General features: G+C 40.3%; 2 protein-coding genes across 3 annotated transcripts in view; both read left to right on the forward strand.

Annotated features, from left to right (window-relative positions):
* Positions 1 to 29: 29 nt before the first annotated feature.
* On the forward strand, positions 30 to 2,374 carry LOC115574861 (B-cell receptor CD22-like). Its single transcript, XM_030406485.1, has 7 exons — positions 30 to 37; positions 118 to 375; positions 446 to 700; positions 1,354 to 1,444; positions 1,530 to 1,584; positions 1,760 to 1,893; positions 1,998 to 2,374. The coding sequence occupies exons 2-7, from the start codon at positions 132 to 134 to the stop codon at positions 2,059 to 2,061; spliced, it is 843 nt and encodes a 280-aa protein (XP_030262345.1). The 5' UTR covers positions 30 to 37; positions 118 to 131; the 3' UTR covers positions 2,062 to 2,374.
* A 5,295-nt stretch (positions 2,375 to 7,669) lies between these two features.
* Positions 7,670 to 16,836, forward strand: part of rnf213a (ring finger protein 213a) — a 33,622-nt gene continuing 24,455 nt past the window's right edge. The window contains exons 1-14 of one of the 2 annotated variants that reach the window (XM_030407675.1): positions 7,670 to 7,818; positions 9,567 to 9,685; positions 11,124 to 11,278; positions 12,038 to 12,739; positions 12,846 to 13,018; positions 13,127 to 13,325; positions 13,419 to 13,597; positions 13,701 to 13,868; positions 14,325 to 14,530; positions 14,627 to 14,922; positions 15,009 to 15,271; positions 15,376 to 15,588; positions 16,270 to 16,462; positions 16,544 to 16,599. In XM_030407675.1, coding sequence (XP_030263535.1) covers positions 9,586 to 9,685; positions 11,124 to 11,278; positions 12,038 to 12,739; positions 12,846 to 13,018; positions 13,127 to 13,325; positions 13,419 to 13,597; positions 13,701 to 13,868; positions 14,325 to 14,530; positions 14,627 to 14,922; positions 15,009 to 15,271; positions 15,376 to 15,588; positions 16,270 to 16,462; positions 16,544 to 16,599 — 2,903 coding nt within the window. In that variant the 5' untranslated portion in view covers positions 7,670 to 7,818; positions 9,567 to 9,585. Of the gene's footprint in view, positions 7,953 to 9,566; positions 9,686 to 11,123; positions 11,279 to 12,037; positions 12,740 to 12,845; positions 13,019 to 13,126; positions 13,326 to 13,418; positions 13,598 to 13,700; positions 13,869 to 14,324; positions 14,531 to 14,626; positions 14,923 to 15,008; positions 15,272 to 15,375; positions 15,589 to 16,269; positions 16,463 to 16,543; positions 16,600 to 16,836 lie in introns of both variants that reach the window. The other variant, XM_030407676.1, reaches the window with a different exon arrangement.

The raw sequence follows: 16,836 nt of genomic DNA on the forward strand, positions 1-16,836 counted from the left end.
TGGACTGGTAAAGCTGGCTCGACATTAAAGGTTATTGGTAAGTTTTCTTTTGCATAAAGTAATTATAGTTTTGAATCTTTGCAGGTTTGACACTGAAGTAGTACCTTGTTCTTCTAGATTTGAATGTTTTGATGACGAGACCTCTTGAGAACAGAGCAACAAAGGAAGGCGACTCTGTGAATCTGACCTGCATAAACGGCTGTGACGGCGATCACCTTTCATCTGCTTTCACCTGGTTTAAGAACGGAAAACCCACAAACGAAGGACCTGTTCTTTATTTAAGCAACATGTCCTCCACTGACTCTGGAAACTACTCCTGCTCTCTAAAGACTCACACAGGAACAGCTTCACGAGTCATAAACATCCACGTTGAATGTGAGTAATCTATCAACCTGAGTTCGCCACATGATTTCTCTGACAGATAACAGCTCCGGTCTTCTTTCAGATGGCCCGAAGAACACATCAGTGTCCGTCAGACCGTCGATGGAGGTGGAGGCCGGCACCAACATCACCCTGATCTGCAGCAGCCACGCAAACCCCCCAGTGGAGGATTATACCTGGTTTAAGATAAACGAAAGTCATGTTCTTGATGTTGGACACCAGCCTGTGTTGTTCTCTGCTGATGGGGGCCAGTATTTTTGCAGCGCCACCAACAAACATGAAAGTCAAAACTCCTCTGTTGTGACCATAAAGATTAAAGGTAGGTTGAATTACACGCTCATGTTACTCGTCTTTTAGCAGTGGTGGACTCAGGCTTTCTGAGGGGCAGCGGTGATAAAAGAAAAAAAGGCACCAGCGGTGTGTGTGGTATGAGTATGAGTGTGTAGAAAGTGGTGATCCATTTATAGTGAAGCGGCAGCTTCTCTAAAATGGAGGGTAGTCTTCCATCTGCACTGTTATGCATCCGGTGTTCAAAATCATCAAGGTCTAATTGCTCAATCGATCATTTAACTTAATATCTGATGCGATTATGTTGTTTCACACACTTGGACTTTGATTTGAGGGTTTTCATCCTTGTGCTCTCACGAAGCTCTCACTCTGCCTTTGCACTCAACCTGTGCCCGTCGCTCGTAGCACAATCTTGACACATCTGCCAGTGTTCGTTTGCAGGCTGCATATTACGAAGAGGTGTCAGATAAATAAAAAAAAAATGCATCAGCTTGCAGGAAATGAAGATACATTTCTGTTGAAACAGTTCCAAACCGATTTCTAGCATTAAGGACGCTCTTGAAGGCACCGCAGTGTGTTTTCTCTTTTTTACTAGATTATGTTGTGTCACATATTTTCTGACTTTATTTTCAGGATATCATTCTTGCGCTCTGACAAAGCTAACACTCTGCCTTTGCTACACAGATGGGCGGGCGTTATTCAACAGAGCTGTACTCATTATCTTACTCACTGTGGCCGTGCTTCTGACTGTGATCACTGTTGGTGCCGTCACAAGGTAACATGAATTTCCACTGACACATTGTTACATCACAAAACACCAATCACACGCAGATGTTTCACAGACTTTTTATTTGTTTTAGACTCAAAAAAACAAGACCAAGAGCACAAGAGACCAACTGCGAAGAGGACATAGAGGTGACACCATCATTAGATTGGTTTATTATGGTTCTGACTTGTTTCTGATTTTGTATGTGAATTAAAGCTGTGTAACATAATAACCTTATGCTATAGATCATGAGTAAGATGTTATTAGAAGTGACTTTAACCCTGGTCCTAATTAGACGATCCACACTCATTCGTCATGTGTTAGTTTCAGGATGCAGTCTATGTCAACTGGCCTGTTGCTGACAAGAACCAATCAGAAGGGAGAAGTTGCTGCGAGGGGGCAACAACGGAGCTCGTCTACGCAACTGTTTCCTTCCACTTCAAGCAAAAGCAAAACACGTGAGATACATGTATACGTTTTTTGCACCTGTTAATTGTTTTTGCCAGATAACTTTTTATAATGCATTAGAGGCACACGTGTTCATCGACTGTCTCACCTGCAGGGAGCCACAGACTGATCATGATGACGACGATGGTGATGTCATTTACAGCACAGTGTGCAGGTGAAGCTCAGCAAGAACCCACATAGTCAGTGAGTAATGACTAGCTCAGGGCAGCTCGAGTGCAAACGTATTTCCTTTTTTTTTTTTTCCCTTTATCAGGAACCAATTACCGAATCTGTCATATCCAGATACTGTTTATTTGATGACCAACACGCTTTGTAAGAATTTATTTTTGTATCTATGTCCCGGTGTTTTACGAATCTGTATTAATCCAGACCCCAAGTAAACATGTGAAAACATCAAGGAACATCACAGTGCAAACACATCTTCCCCTTAACACCAATACCTGTAACTCAAGAGAAAAGACACCGACCAAAACGGGTTCAACAAAATCTCACTGAATGTTCATCTTTACAGTTTGCAGTCAATATATTTTTCTTAGCATCAGCACTGAAGGTATAAATGAGGGGTCAGCAGAAAAAAACTAAAAAAAAACTTCTGGATTTGCAAAACATATCTGAGCCTCAGAATGACGATAACACAGCCTAAAAAGTCTAAATTCAATATTACTAATAGGCTTCAGTAAGCATTCGTTACCATTTTCACATGTGGCCACTCTGCCGTGGGCTATTTATGCTTATAAGTTAGTTAAACTTTACATTTCCATTACATTTATACCCCGGTTTATACATTTATAGAGCCAGAATACAATAAAGAAAACCTAGTTTGCTCTGCTAGTTGTTCCAAGATCCCAGACTGTAAGTAATGGTGACTGGTCCTTTGCAGTAAGATGGACCTTTTCTGCCTACTGAAATCAGGCAGGCTGCATCATTAGCATTATCTTAGAACCTTCTTTTATAGGAAGGCATTTACAAATTCTTGCTAAGTTTTGGGTTTTATCATTTTACTCATCAATTATTCCTTGTTTTTATCCTGTGATTTTTCTCAATTTTCTGCTGTTTGACTATTTATACAAGGGAGGGAGGGATGATTGGACACATGTTAAACACATCAGGGAGAAAACAAAGGGAGGAAATAAAAATGACACAGGATGTAACTTCTGACAACTGACAGTTTCACCTGCGTTGGTGTTGCTTTTATCTGATCTTTGTTCTTTCTTTTCTGTGAAGCACTTTGTAACCTTGTTTCGAAAAATGCCATATCAATTAAGTGATTATTATTATCATATCATTTGTGAGATTATATACATTATACAAGTGACGACAGCCTACTTTGTTATTAGGTAAATATGAAAAAAAAAGTTTCATTAAAAAGATTGATCTGAAAAAGAAAAAAAAAACACGTTGTGATAGTTTTGACAATTTTTTAAAATATTTTTATTGTTTGTTCAGCCTTTGAAATGAAGAAAATAAGAGGCATGAAACTGACTTCTGGAGCATGTGAAATAAAATGTGTCATTTTCATCCTCTCACTTCGAGGTGTTTTGTTCACTAGGTCTATAAAGGTGATGAACATCTCGACTTCAAAGCTTAATCTAAAGGGAAATTTAGAGAAACATGCTGGTCGGGGAATAAGGGTTTTGACATGCATCATTTCTACAGCGTAGAGCGTGCCATCTAATTCCTCCTGGTGCCTGATCCCACACAAGTGACTGTGAGGCTCAGACCCTGATGACACATCTCGGATGATGTCCTCCCTCTCACTGCAGGAGGGCGAAGTCTGACAGCAACCGAACTCAATATCAAAATGATAATGATGATCTCAGCTTCCCCTTTTACTGCATGTTCTAGTATTTCTTTCATCATGCCTCTGGATCAAACGTGCACCAGCTGGCTGTTAAGTTCTGGTGCTCGGTGTTTAAATCATGAATGGGTTTTTTTTGGTTTTGTGTAAAAGTTAATTTGTTTTTTGTAGTCTGTAGCGGCTTAGGTTCCCAAGAGTCGCTTACTAGAGGAAGGTAATATACCCAACTTTGGCTAGAGACAACTGCAACCATCAAACAGGCTGTAAAAAGATGGAAAGATGTGAAAAGTTGAAAATATTAAATTGGAAAATGCTGTAGCAGCAGCTTAACTGTAAAAAAGCTTTAAGAGGAAACACACTTAGAGTAAGAGAAGCAATTTCCCTCATGCCTCTCATTAAGGTTCAGTTGTCTTTCTTTTACACTGTCATTTTAAACATTTTACTTTCACTACATCTGCCTGGTTGTCCTCCAGAGCTTCGGTGATGGGTGTAGGTGAAGCCTATATTGCAATTAATAATCAAACATTCATCACTAAAAAAGAAGGCTTGCCACCAGTCAGTGGAAGCTCTTACTTGCAGCCCAGTGGGCAAAATGGCAATAAACAACCCTGGAAAACAATGTGGATCTGTGCATCTCCAAACACCCTGCAAACACCTGCTACTACTATGAATTCACCAGTGTCCTTTGCATTTTTAAAGAAGACAGAATTATTTCTTTTTGTGTTTTATATAGATTTTATATCAAATAAAAAGGTCAGCACCAACAGGAGCTCCGCTTTCCCACACAAAACACTGCCCCTGAAACGCCTTGTCAGAAGTCCCGCCTTTAAATCTGTGACTTTATGACATTACACTACGTCACCATTTCACACATGTGGATAATTTATGTCTTGTGGCAAATTTCGAATGGACAAATTGATTTAACACAGCTGCTCTGGTGTTAGTGTTTCTGACTCAGGCATGTGTGATTCGACCAATCAGAGCAGACTCGATAAAGTTATGAACCTGAAAAGGAGCATAATATGTCTCCTTTAAAGGGGCGCTATGTAGTTTTGGAGAAGAAATTCCAACTCAGAATTTGTATATGTACAATATATAAATATATAATATAAAACGGTATAAATCTGTGTTGTCCTTCAAGGTCAGTTTGTTTATTCAATCTATTTAGTCATGAAAGCAAAGAGTGTTTATCTATTTAGTTTGTTTAGGCAGAAGCAAATAGACATAGAGAAACATAGTGTACCTTTAACTTGCTATGTTGATGCAGGATTTTCTACTTTTGTGTCACTAGTTTATAATTTCACAGCCTACATGATGCAAGACAGGTTTCAAAGTCTTTGGATCTGACACTCCCACTGACCTGAGAGTGAGTTACCAAGGTGACGTTCCCACTCAAAATGAAACTGAAACACTTGCTGTAACTCCAATCTTGGGTGTCTGAGCAGTATTAGTTCCTTTTTTTTCTCTTTTTTTGACGAGCATCGCGTGACATCTGAAATTGCAGAGGCACTGAGCCGTGTGGCACAGTGTGGTCCTAAACTTGTTCGAACTCAGGGTAACACTGCCCTCTGCTGACCACTTAAGAGCAATGCATCCTTGAGGCCCCCCTTGACTCCCATGCGACAGCCACCTCCTCTGAACGGATGAGTGGGTGTCAGGTGAGAGCTGTAGAGGAGCACAGCTCATAACTGGATAAAAGGTCATTGAACAGGCATCACAGTGTGACGATAAACACGTGCAGGTTTGAGTGTCTTTCAGTTTAATGAGAATTAACATGTACAGGACAGAGTGGATCTTAGTTTGAGGGCAGATTTCTCACAGACAACAAATCAAAAAGCGTCATTAGCAGGAGAGCATTATGAAGGAGCTACAAACATGCTTCAGTGCCAGATGTTAGCCTCCTATCAGCCTGTATTCATGTGATACACCTCCTTCTATGTCACTTTACTTTTCTTCTATGTGTGTTATCGGCTGAATATTTTACTTTCTATTGATCTATGGAGAGGCCCTGGATTTCTTACTTTCAGGGAACACATTTCAGCACATCATGGGGGAGTTTCCACAGATGAAAGACCAGCTGGGAGTGCCCTTACTCAAGGTCAAAAGAAAAGTAAGATACAGTCACACACTTGAATATTTTTCTCTTAAAAGTGCAGCTAAACAGATCTGTGCTTTCGAGCCACAAGCCGTTGCGCTGCATGAAAGCGCTGCATGAAAGCGCTGCATAAGGGGATTGCAAAAACCTCAAGATTGCCTAAACAAACTAAATGAACAAAATCTTCGTTTTCATGACTGAGTATTGTCAGGCATGTTCCTTTATTTGAGAGAAGACAGACTACGACGTGCTGTTTACCATTTATTTAGAATTGTATCATTAAGTAAAAGCTCGATCGATCAAAGACTTTCTCTGTTGGAAAAAATCGCAGGCAGCAAGCTGTTAACTGCAACAAATCACCCAGGAAAAAAGATGCACAATTTCAGTTTTCAATGTATTTTATATTTTTTAGTTACAGAAGATGCATAATTTCTCATTGGTTAAAGCAAATAGATAAGGTGAATAACTTTCATTGGTCAAACAGGTGGGGAGGAGCCGTGGTTTTAACTTAGCTCTCCCATTGTAGGGCTGGTCCAGCGACCTGTTGAGAAAAAAACGTCCCTGTCCTGTCTTCCTGCTCACATCTGCACTTGTTTAAGTTTATCGGCTGACTCCCTAAAGCACACCTCAATGGTTCTGGCTAAAACAAGTGTTATCTTTGACCTTGAGGCCTCTACCGTGAACGTAGCCGTGTTCTCTCTCATATCCTGGCTTTTCTTTCCAATGTATCAGCCCCTCATAAAAAGGACTAACGCTTTCGACCTATCTCATTTGTCAACAGGATATGTACAACTCTTTTATTAATGCAGGTTATTGGTAAAAACACAATCAATAATACAGTTCATTGTATCATAGCAATTAAGTCACAGTGTGTCAGACTTCACATTTTTAATGAACAGTGTGCTCGAACATGGCAGTGATAGTCACAGTGTCTTAGACCGAAAAACAGATACATAAATCTGACAGGTGTATATAAGTGCAAAATACTTTACGGTGAGAGGTTCATAGGTTCATAGCGATTTGTCACAGCGGTCAGGCGATGCTCTGACAGCTGAAATTAAAATGTGTAAATCTTAACAGTAAATAGAATGACCTTAAAGGACAACACAATTTCATTTACATTTTGTTTACATGTGGCGGACCCTGCCACCTTTCTAGCTCCAAACAGTGTTCTGGGGACCTTATTTTCCTCTGAGAACAGCTTGTTTATTCAGTTATGGAAAAAAAAAAAAATGTCTGAGTTTGTATTATTACCTCATAATATAATTTTAATCTGTTTTTTCTTCTGCAAAACTAGTGCTGCACACTACTTGAGTAATTGTACTTAGTTACATCCAATCACTGATGATAATGAACTTAAAAGTTATATTTCTATTTAAAAATAAGCACATTCGTTCCACTTGGAATCTATTCTTATTAAAAAAGTACATATTATTTAAATTAAAGATAGAATTATTGAGTGTGATTAGGGCAGGTTGATGAAGTTTGGTTCAAGTACAGTGACATAATTACATACATATATCCACAATTGTGCATGGAAAACTTGGGCATACAACGTGAGTCATAAGAAAATTAACTATCAATGTGACTCGACGCCCATTTCTGATAAAAACGAAACTTTATAAACACATTTTCCCTGCTGGAGTGTGAGATAACACACTGTTCCTCATACATAACTTAAAAAAAAAGAATACAATTCTATTCTAATTACTGAATGTGGACAGAGCAGGTTGGTGAGGTTTGGTCACAGTACTGAGGGTCCTACTGAGATTATTTTCACACCCGTGCATGGAGACTTGCTTTCCAGAAAATAAGAAGTATGATTCATTGGGAAAGTTAACTTTGTTAACATTAGTCGACGCCCATTTCTGACAAAACGAAACTTTACAGGACAACACGCGGAAACGAGTTGACGGCATGTGACTCAGACTGAGCCGGGCGCACCGCAGGATGAGCAGGGATCACCTCTGTGCTCTTCATCTTGTGAAGCAGAGGAGGAGGAGCAGGTAGCAGTCAGCTCAGGTGGGACTCTTCAAACGTGTGTTTTACAGAGAGATGGAGGCGATCACGTCACATCTGATGACAAACTAGCAAGAAACTAACCCATTTAGCAGCAGCAGCAGCTATCAGACTTCACTGTCGCAGGACACTTCTGAGTAAGTCTGTGAATGAGCGGGTTTAATGTGTTGTGGTTTGTGTACACCTGTCCTCGCGCCTGCACTTTAGTGTTGTTGTTGTTGTTGTAGTTGTTCTCTGGGTGTAACCGACTGATGTTAGCTAACATGCGCAGCTCAGGTAACTCGCACTTACCGGGCGAGTTCGTTAGCTAGTTAGCTAACTCGCTGCTAGCTCGGTGCAAGGACGCTTTTAAAGTGTGTTGGGCACCGCAGCTGGTTAAACGTGTCGTATGCACATTTATAATAATGGCAGCTGTGTTTGTTTACGTAAAATTCCCCGTTTTGCTGCTGTCAAAGGAGGTTAAAGGCTGGAAGCGAAACAGGAAGTGACCTAGAAGCATAGATTTACGGAGTTGATATTTGATTGGCTGAACGATTGCGCCGAAGATGTTATCATCAACAAGAGATATCACTTCATATATGAAAAACGTTGTCCAGCCATCCACTCTTCTTCTGCAACTCTTTGTAGTTTTCCATGCTCACTAACATTAGCACTGATATGTGACTCATATTGTGTTTGTTCTTCTCTTAACAATTGATTTTTGATAGTTTGGAGCACAATTATACTGTGTTTTTATACAGTAAGTACACTGTTAAGCATATCTCCAGCTAGATTTAAGATATATATATATATATATATATATATATATATATATATATATATATATATATATATATATATATATGTTTGTGTATTTTGTTGAGAAAAAACAAAACAAAATACATTAATTCATATAGAGAATGTAAGGTGTCCTGTAGGGGTTCCTCTGAATGAAATGTGTATGTCCCCCTCTTTTTTCACTGGCCCCGATGAAACAATTACATGCGACAACATATTTGCATTAACATGTCAGGACAAGGTGCACGCAGCACTAGAACTTTTAAGCAAATGACTGTATTTCCTCGGGGTATAGTAAGTAAATATTCAGTGGTATCTCAACTGATAACCCAATCTGCATTCTACTCTAACAGTGTAATAAAGGGTTAGAATTGTTAAGTATTTGAAAATGTGTTATTTGACATCTATTATAAGGATGGTTCTTTTACTGAGCTGTTTTAGTTTTTTTAACATTAACTCCAGACATCTATCTGGATAAGAACAAAGGATAAGGTGTCTTATACCACCAACCAACCTGCAGCCCTTTGCACCTGAGAATTAGTATTATTTTGTATAAGGTTTGGTCAGTGTTTCTTTTCTAAAGGAGGTTTTTTTGTTTTGTTTTAGGAACTTTGTGCTCTAGTAGTGTGTAGTGAGACCTCCTAGTTTTTCTCCTCTTTGGCTGCTGTGAGTGTATCATTGGATAGTGAAGGTGTGTGTGTGTGTGTGCGCAGTGGAGTGGCCCACTGACACTGTGCTACACTTATTTCCATCCGGGTCTCTAGACTAAATGTGTATTTGTCAGTTTGTTGAGTAATGGAGCTCAAAGTCCAAATGAAAGGGGGAACAGCGACTCTGCTCTGGGGCGGCTGTTTTACAGCGCTGAACACTGTCTCGTGAGGCCTCGACTGGCAGAATGGAAAGTGAAAGGATTCTGCTGCTGGGTGTGACCTTAATGCACATTCTAGATAAACCTGTGTGTTTTTCCATTACAGAGATCACTGAAGTCTGAAGATGAAGTGCCCAGATTGCCATCATAATATTGTGGAAAAGACAGCCAAATTTTGCAGTGAGTGCGGTTTTAGGCTGTCCGTCCAACCAGCAAACACACAGGGTGAGTAGATTCATTCAGAAAATTGGTTTGATATCATACTTTTACTTACAGGTTATGATCAGTGAGGTCGGCATATGTTCAATGTTAAATGCAGCATTCAGAATATGAACTGGACGCCATATGAGTGTGTCTTTACCACCTTACGTTAAGCCTCATTGTTAAAACATAAAACTGTGCAGACAAAATTAACTTTCACTTTCCTCCTAAGTCATCGCCGTCATTAACCGTTGTTATTCAGAGAAATTGACTGAGCATGCCCTGAGGTCACATCCATACGGGCTAGAGAGATACATATGGTAATAACCATGGTAATGTAAGAGCAAACAGATCAATGAGAAACATTAAATAACAAACATGTCTGCCCTAAACATATGCAACAATAAAAAACAGTAAAATAACGGAAAAAGTAAAGAATAAAGCCACAGCGATAAGAATAATTAAATAATTGAATGGAATATCAAAATGAAAACACGGAATAACGGACGTGTTTGTGAATCAACCATAGAAGCGACACTGTACAACAACCATTTCACCCAGTGTACAGTGTAAAGTGACCTTCTGACACACACCAGGCTATTTTTTAATACCTCTTATCTTATCTGTTCCATTTGTTCAATGCGAGTAAACTTAATTCACCCGGCTATATTTGACATTGGTAACTTAGAAGTTCAAAATAAATAGAAGAAAACACAGATGAATAGAATACAAAAAGGTGTCCATAGGTTATTGAGAGTATTGTTTAGAAGTCTGCTGAATATTGTTCCAAGAATTCAGGGCACTGAAATCAAATTCAGACCTTAAGCATGAGCTCTTCATGTGAGTGAGTTTCATATGGTCCAAAGTTCCAGTTTCATTAGTTCAGTATCATTGTGATGTAAGGTGGTAGCTCTCCAACAGAGGCTTTATAGAAGAACAAATACAAGTGTTTATTACGCTTCTCTGCCAGAGGAGACCAGCCCACCTGATCATGCGGGATACAATGGTGAGTTACGTAACAGCTAGTAATAAATCTGAGGGCAGAATGCGAAGAGTTTCAAGAGTGGAAGCAGCAGCATTTCTTTAGATTACATCCCCAGTATATAAAACTGATCATCCTCGTTCTGCTGATCATACTGTAGGCCATGTGATCAAATGTTCAAACGGAGGTGTTAAGTTTGTAGTTCTACGATTTGGTTATAGGAATTAATTTGGAGCTTGCTGTCTAAACTATGTTCTTTGCAAGCATTGAATGAATCCCACACATCTTTCACCAGGTACATGACTTGGTTTGGATTTGACTGGAATGCAAATCAACCTACGGCAATAAACTACTGCTGATAACTCCCAGAGCGTACAGCGCTGTGAAGTTATCATTCTAAGTTCATTCTAACAGTCACAGTGGTTTTCACATGTCCCTGGAAGCAGCCTGATTTTCTAAACCAAATTTTTCTAAATCCAGATACAACAGATCAGCCAAAATCCTTGGTATCAGAGTCGGAGGGTACACGTGAGATATCGGTGTCACAGAAAAACACTACGGATGTGGACCGGCGGGGATCCAGTAGATCTCCCAAACGACAGAATGAGGAGGCCATCAGCAACCCTAAAAGAAAGGTGAGTGAGTTTCATGGAGTGATTTCTATTCTAATTTCTGTTTCCTGTTAGTCATTTTTGCACAGGCTTTTTTCTTTGTGCAGATTGTTCATTCTTTTTTCAAGTGTTTGCAAAGGTCAGCTGCTACCAACTGGAGTTAAAGGAGAAGGTCGGCCGTTTTTAACTGATATCCCTGTTGATCGAGGTAATCGAGTGCTGTCAGTAGGAAAAATAATGTGAATTTTTTGCACAATATTGACCAGATATCAGGACGGCAGCTAAAGCAAATCAATGGGGGCAGACATCCTTAAGTTTCACTTTTGGTTATGTCTGCCCCCATAGGTTCGCTTTAGCTGCCGTTCTGATACTCGGTAAATATAGTGCCAAATGTTCTCGTTATTTTTCCTAATGACAGCACTCGGTAACCTCGATCAACAAAGATATGGGTTGAAAATGGCCGGCGTTCTCCTTTAACAAAAGCTGGTTTACAAGACAGCATATTATTATGGGAGTCAGAGCTGAGTCAGAATGCCATCGTCATTTTTTATTATTTCCTAAATTCTGAATTATCATGAGGTCTATCTTAAGTTAAACCAGAGTACGAAGCAGCTACACTCTGTGCACAAAGATTCCAAGGTAAAAAGAAAGCTGCAGCATTTTGGATTTGCTAACATTTATTTTGTCAGTAACACTATATAACAATAACAATATGTTCACTATTAGATTAAACATTAGCAGATAAGTGATTTCTTACACTGATCCACCTCCTGGTCATCATAGAAAAAAAGGAAGAGGAGGAACAAAAAGAAGAAAGATGGCACCTTGTCATCAGACCCAGATCAAAACCAGTCCGACCTGTCCCATGTCTCCCTCGGAGATGACCGGGGAAGGAAGAGGAAGGGTGGCGGAGAGTCCTCTGACAGTGAAAGCTCAGATAATGCAATGGATGAAACAGTCGACTCACTCCAAGATGGGCTGTCCTCCCTAGAGAGCCAGCCTGGTTCTTCAAGAGCCAGCACTCCTGCTGCACCATCTGAAGACTCTAAAGTCAGTCAGAATGAAAAGACCGCTGCCACAGAAGAGGCAAGAAACCTAGAGGAAGCTCCAGGTAACCCAGATGAGGGAGAGAGCAATGAAGGAAAATCATCTCAAGATCAGACACTCAAGACAGCACCGGCAGATACTCCGGCTCAACAGCCCATGTCAGAAGATGCTAAGAGTACAACTCCTCAGTCAGATTCAGGGAAAGAGAAGAAGGCCACGAACCCTAATGACCAAAAGACTGACAAGAAAAACCCAAAGAACAAGAAAGACACAGCCACCACACAGCAAGCTACTCTGGATCAGAACGCCAACGTGGAGCTGAATGTGAAACAGACAGGACCGACCAATCAGAAGGGAAAGGACCAGCAGGAACAGAAACAGAAACGAGGTCTGGCAGCTGGACAAGAGATGGTTTTTGGCCAACAATCACAATCAAAGGTAAGGCTGACTACATTTGTAAAAAGTAAATATTACTACTTACAGGAGTCCTCAATTTATTCTGGCAGTGGAGAAGGAGGTGACATATGTAATACTACTTGTACAGGCTACCAGCACAGACTCCAAAGTGGACCCAGAAGGGACAGTAGAGTCGATGGAGGTTCAGCAGTCTGGTAGCGAGCAGGACTCGGCCCCAACAAAAACTGCTGACAAGAGAAATAAAAACGACAGCAAGGATGAGAAAGAATCAGACACCACAGCTGGCCCACCAACCACAAGGTGATGAAGCCCTTTCAGATGGTTGTACCCTTTTTTCAAAATCACTGCCAGTCTTATGTTTATGCATTATATTCACTGTATGTGTATGTATTTGTTTTTGCTCTTTAGCACTTCGAAAAACTCAAAGAACAAGAAGAACACGGCCTCCACACAACAATCTACCTCGGACCAGAACGCCAACGAGGAGCTGAATGTGAAACAGACAGGCCAGACCAAACAGAAGGGAAAGAACCAGCAGGACCAGAAACAGAAACAAGTTTCGGCAGCTGGACAAAAGATGGTTTTTGGCTCTCAAGCTCAATCAAAGGTAAGGCTGACTGAATGTTTAAAAAAGTAATTATTGTTAATAGTTATTCTGTTCATGGAGAAAGAGGTGACGTATGTGATGCTACTTATACAGGGTGACAGCAAAGGCTCCAGTGTGGACCCAGAGGTGAAAGTAGAGTCAATGGAGGTTCAGCAGTCCGGTAGCAGGCATGACTCGTCCGCAAAACAGACTTCGGACGCTGACAAGGGAAATAAAGATGACAGCAAGGATAAGAAAGAATCCAAATCTGCAGCTGTCCCACCACCCGAAAAGTGATGAAGCTCTGATGCTATTACACATTTATTTTAAATCACCAGTCATATGTTTTATGCATTGTATTCACTATATGTGTATTTATTCGTTTTTGCATCTTAGGCTGACCAGGAACACGACCATTGCTGCACGAGAGAGACTCACAATTTACTTCCATGCAGTTCTTTCAAAGGATTTCAAATTTGATCCAAACGAAGATCGTATCTTCATCCAGGCTGGGCACCGCATTGGGAAATGGGATGACAATATAGTTGAACTGTCAGCAACCAGGTACTTATTCTTAAATGAAGTAAATATAATTCAGATGGAAGCCATGTGTATGGGCAAAAGAAACATTGATACATAGGCAGATCTACTCCATCTTAGATCTCCAATACATACCCAAAAAAAAAAAAATCCTCCAAAACCCAGTTATCACTTGGAACTAGTTTTCTTTGTTAATTTCTAAAGCGTACACCTTTCCCACACAATCATTGTGGTTATTAAAACAAGACTATGTACTTTTTTATTTTAACCTCAGAATAAACTATGCTGTTTGCTATTTGTCCAAAAGGCTCTAGCTGTCTATGCAATCCAGAAGTCAGGGTTTAGCTGCTTCCTCTAGTCGTAGAGTGGGGAATGGGTGTGGCTTTGGATAACTACAAGAACAAACTGGGCTGCTTTTAATATCCCATCTCTCTGACTTGACAACATTTACAAATCAGTTCTTTTCCTTTTTTTGTGCAGAGATCTTGGCGATCATGGTTTTCTGGTGGAGGGCAGTCTGCTGACAACCAGAGCTAAAGCTGAGTCTGTGTCGATACCGTACAAATATGTTGTCTATAACGTTAAAAAGAAGAAATATGACTATGAGTTCATATACAAACAGGATTCTTCAAAACACATTACCAACAGATGTTTGTTCGTGAAACACCTCCTCCTCAATGATGCTGGTAATGTGACCTTTTGGCATCTGATCATTATGCAATGATGTATGTGTTCATTGTGTTATACACATGGTTAAATATCTGCTTTGTCTTTTTGTAAAGGGGATTGGCATCAATATGACGACATCATCTGTGCAGAGCCATCAAGGTTTAAACGAGTTAAAGAAACCATCAAAGAAGCATTGTGGCTTGACCAAAGCCAGAATCTGGTTAAAGGCAGAGAGATTGCAGGGAACGTAATGCTGGATGCCATTTTTGATCTTCTCAGGAAATGGACTGATGAAAAATTCCGAAGTTTTCAGATTCAGCTGAATCAGTTCTTTCAGGTTTATGGGGAGCCTTATGTGTATGAAGAAAGAGAAAAGAGATGGTCCTCTTTAAACTATGGGCAAGATGATGTAAGTTCACAATCTTTGTGTTCAGAGCCCAGATGCACCCAATTATGGCCAACTTAACTTACTGTCTGTCTGGTATAATGTCCTAGGTGCGGAAGCTGCTAAAGGAATTCATGCTGACAAGTTTGATTCCTCAACTGCTGACAGATCCTTCAGAAGGGAAGATGCACTACATTCAGGATCGCATGAAAGCGGCTGTGATCATGCTTCAAGTATGCAGACAGTTTCAAATCAGACTGGAGAATGGTGAGCTTGCTCGGCTCTGCACTGTGCTCTGTTTACCACATCTAGGCAAAGAAGACTTTCTCCAGTACTGGACACAATTTTCTCAGGATGTTGGTTGTCTCAAAAAGTAGGTAACAAATCTTTTCAACAATTCTGTAGTCATATACTATATATAGATTAATTCAAATGATTCTTTTCTGTTTAGATTTCATGAAATTATCTTTGTTTTAGTCTGCCTGAAAAGTTGGAGTATCTGATAAATGCTGTGAAAAGGGCAGCAATGCCCCAATGGATTCTGGTACTGCCGCTACTCCACCTCCTAAAAGGCACCGCAAAGCCCTTTCAGGTACCAGTTCCTGGAAACTTGAAGTTTGGCTCATCCTGGGCAGGTTTGCAAGGCCTTGATATTGGTCCCGTGGCACACATGAACAGCCAACAGAGGAAGTAAGAATCCACCTATGTTTGCACAATTTCAGCTTACACAAACGTCCTCAGGTGCATTTGAATGAAAATGAATGGACATTGCTGTACATACACCGATCAGCCACAACATAGTTCTAATGAACAACATTGGTCATCTCGCTACAAGGCAATGTTCTTCTGGGAAACCTTGGGTCCTGTCATTCGTGTTGATGCCACTTGACAAACACCATCCGCCCAAACTTGGTTGAAGACCAAATACACCTCCTCATGGCATCGGTACTGTCTGATGGCAGTGGCCCTCCCAAGCAGGACTCTGAGCCATGCCAATGCAAAAACTGCTCATGAATGACCCAAGGAATGTGACAATGAGCTCAAGATGTAAACCCAACCTCCACATTCCTCAGATCAGGTCGAAATCTTGAGCTCTCTGTCAGGTTATTCAGGCCATTTGTGAGCAGTTCTTAAAGTCTGTCAGGACCCATTGTCCTTCTGTGGGGGTCACTGCCATCGGGGGAATAGTTGCTAATGGGGGTGCCTGTATTTGGCCTGTGAAAATATTTGTGTAGGTGCTGTATGTCGGGGCCCAAGGTCTCCCAGCACAACATGGCATTGCAGCAATATGATCACAGTTATTAACTTCACATGTCGGTGGTTTTAATGTTGTGGCTGATTGGTAAATATTGCTTACACTTCTGTTTTCAGAGCACTGGTGAATGCGGTGAAAAACAACGGTCACCTAATGGAAGTGGATGCACTTTTAGTGCGGTCCTGCTTGTACTTGATGACATTTGATGATCTGATGGAGTGTGTCATCAATATTAACACTGAGCTTTTGGACATGCTGAATGTTTTTCTCAACAAGGCTCCCGGCGATATTACTGCCAGTACAGTAACAGTAAGTAGAAACCCTAGTTGAAAACAAAACATTTTAGTGTGATTATAAATTAATTAAGGTTTTTGGATTTCTGTTTTACAGACAGTGTCTGACATCCTCTCACATATCCAAGGTAATCTCCTTGAGGGAAAATACAGGTGATTTATTTCTTTTCTAAATTTTCTACATTTTAAATTGAATCTTGAGGGCATGCTGTGAAAGATAAAGACACCATTTCTATTTATTGGTTAAATTGTTATTGTACAGATAGTTTACATGTTAGATCTGTGTTTTTTCAGACAATATTGTTGTATGACCATTTGCTGTGCAGATCACAACACCAAATTAATGCATGGGAGGTTACATGTTTATGATATGCGTCATTTTATTTTCTT

This window comes from Sparus aurata, chromosome 23 (genome assembly GCF_900880675.1).
Source record: "Sparus aurata chromosome 23, fSpaAur1.1, whole genome shotgun sequence".
Taxonomy (NCBI): Eukaryota; Metazoa; Chordata; class Actinopteri; order Spariformes; family Sparidae; genus Sparus; species Sparus aurata.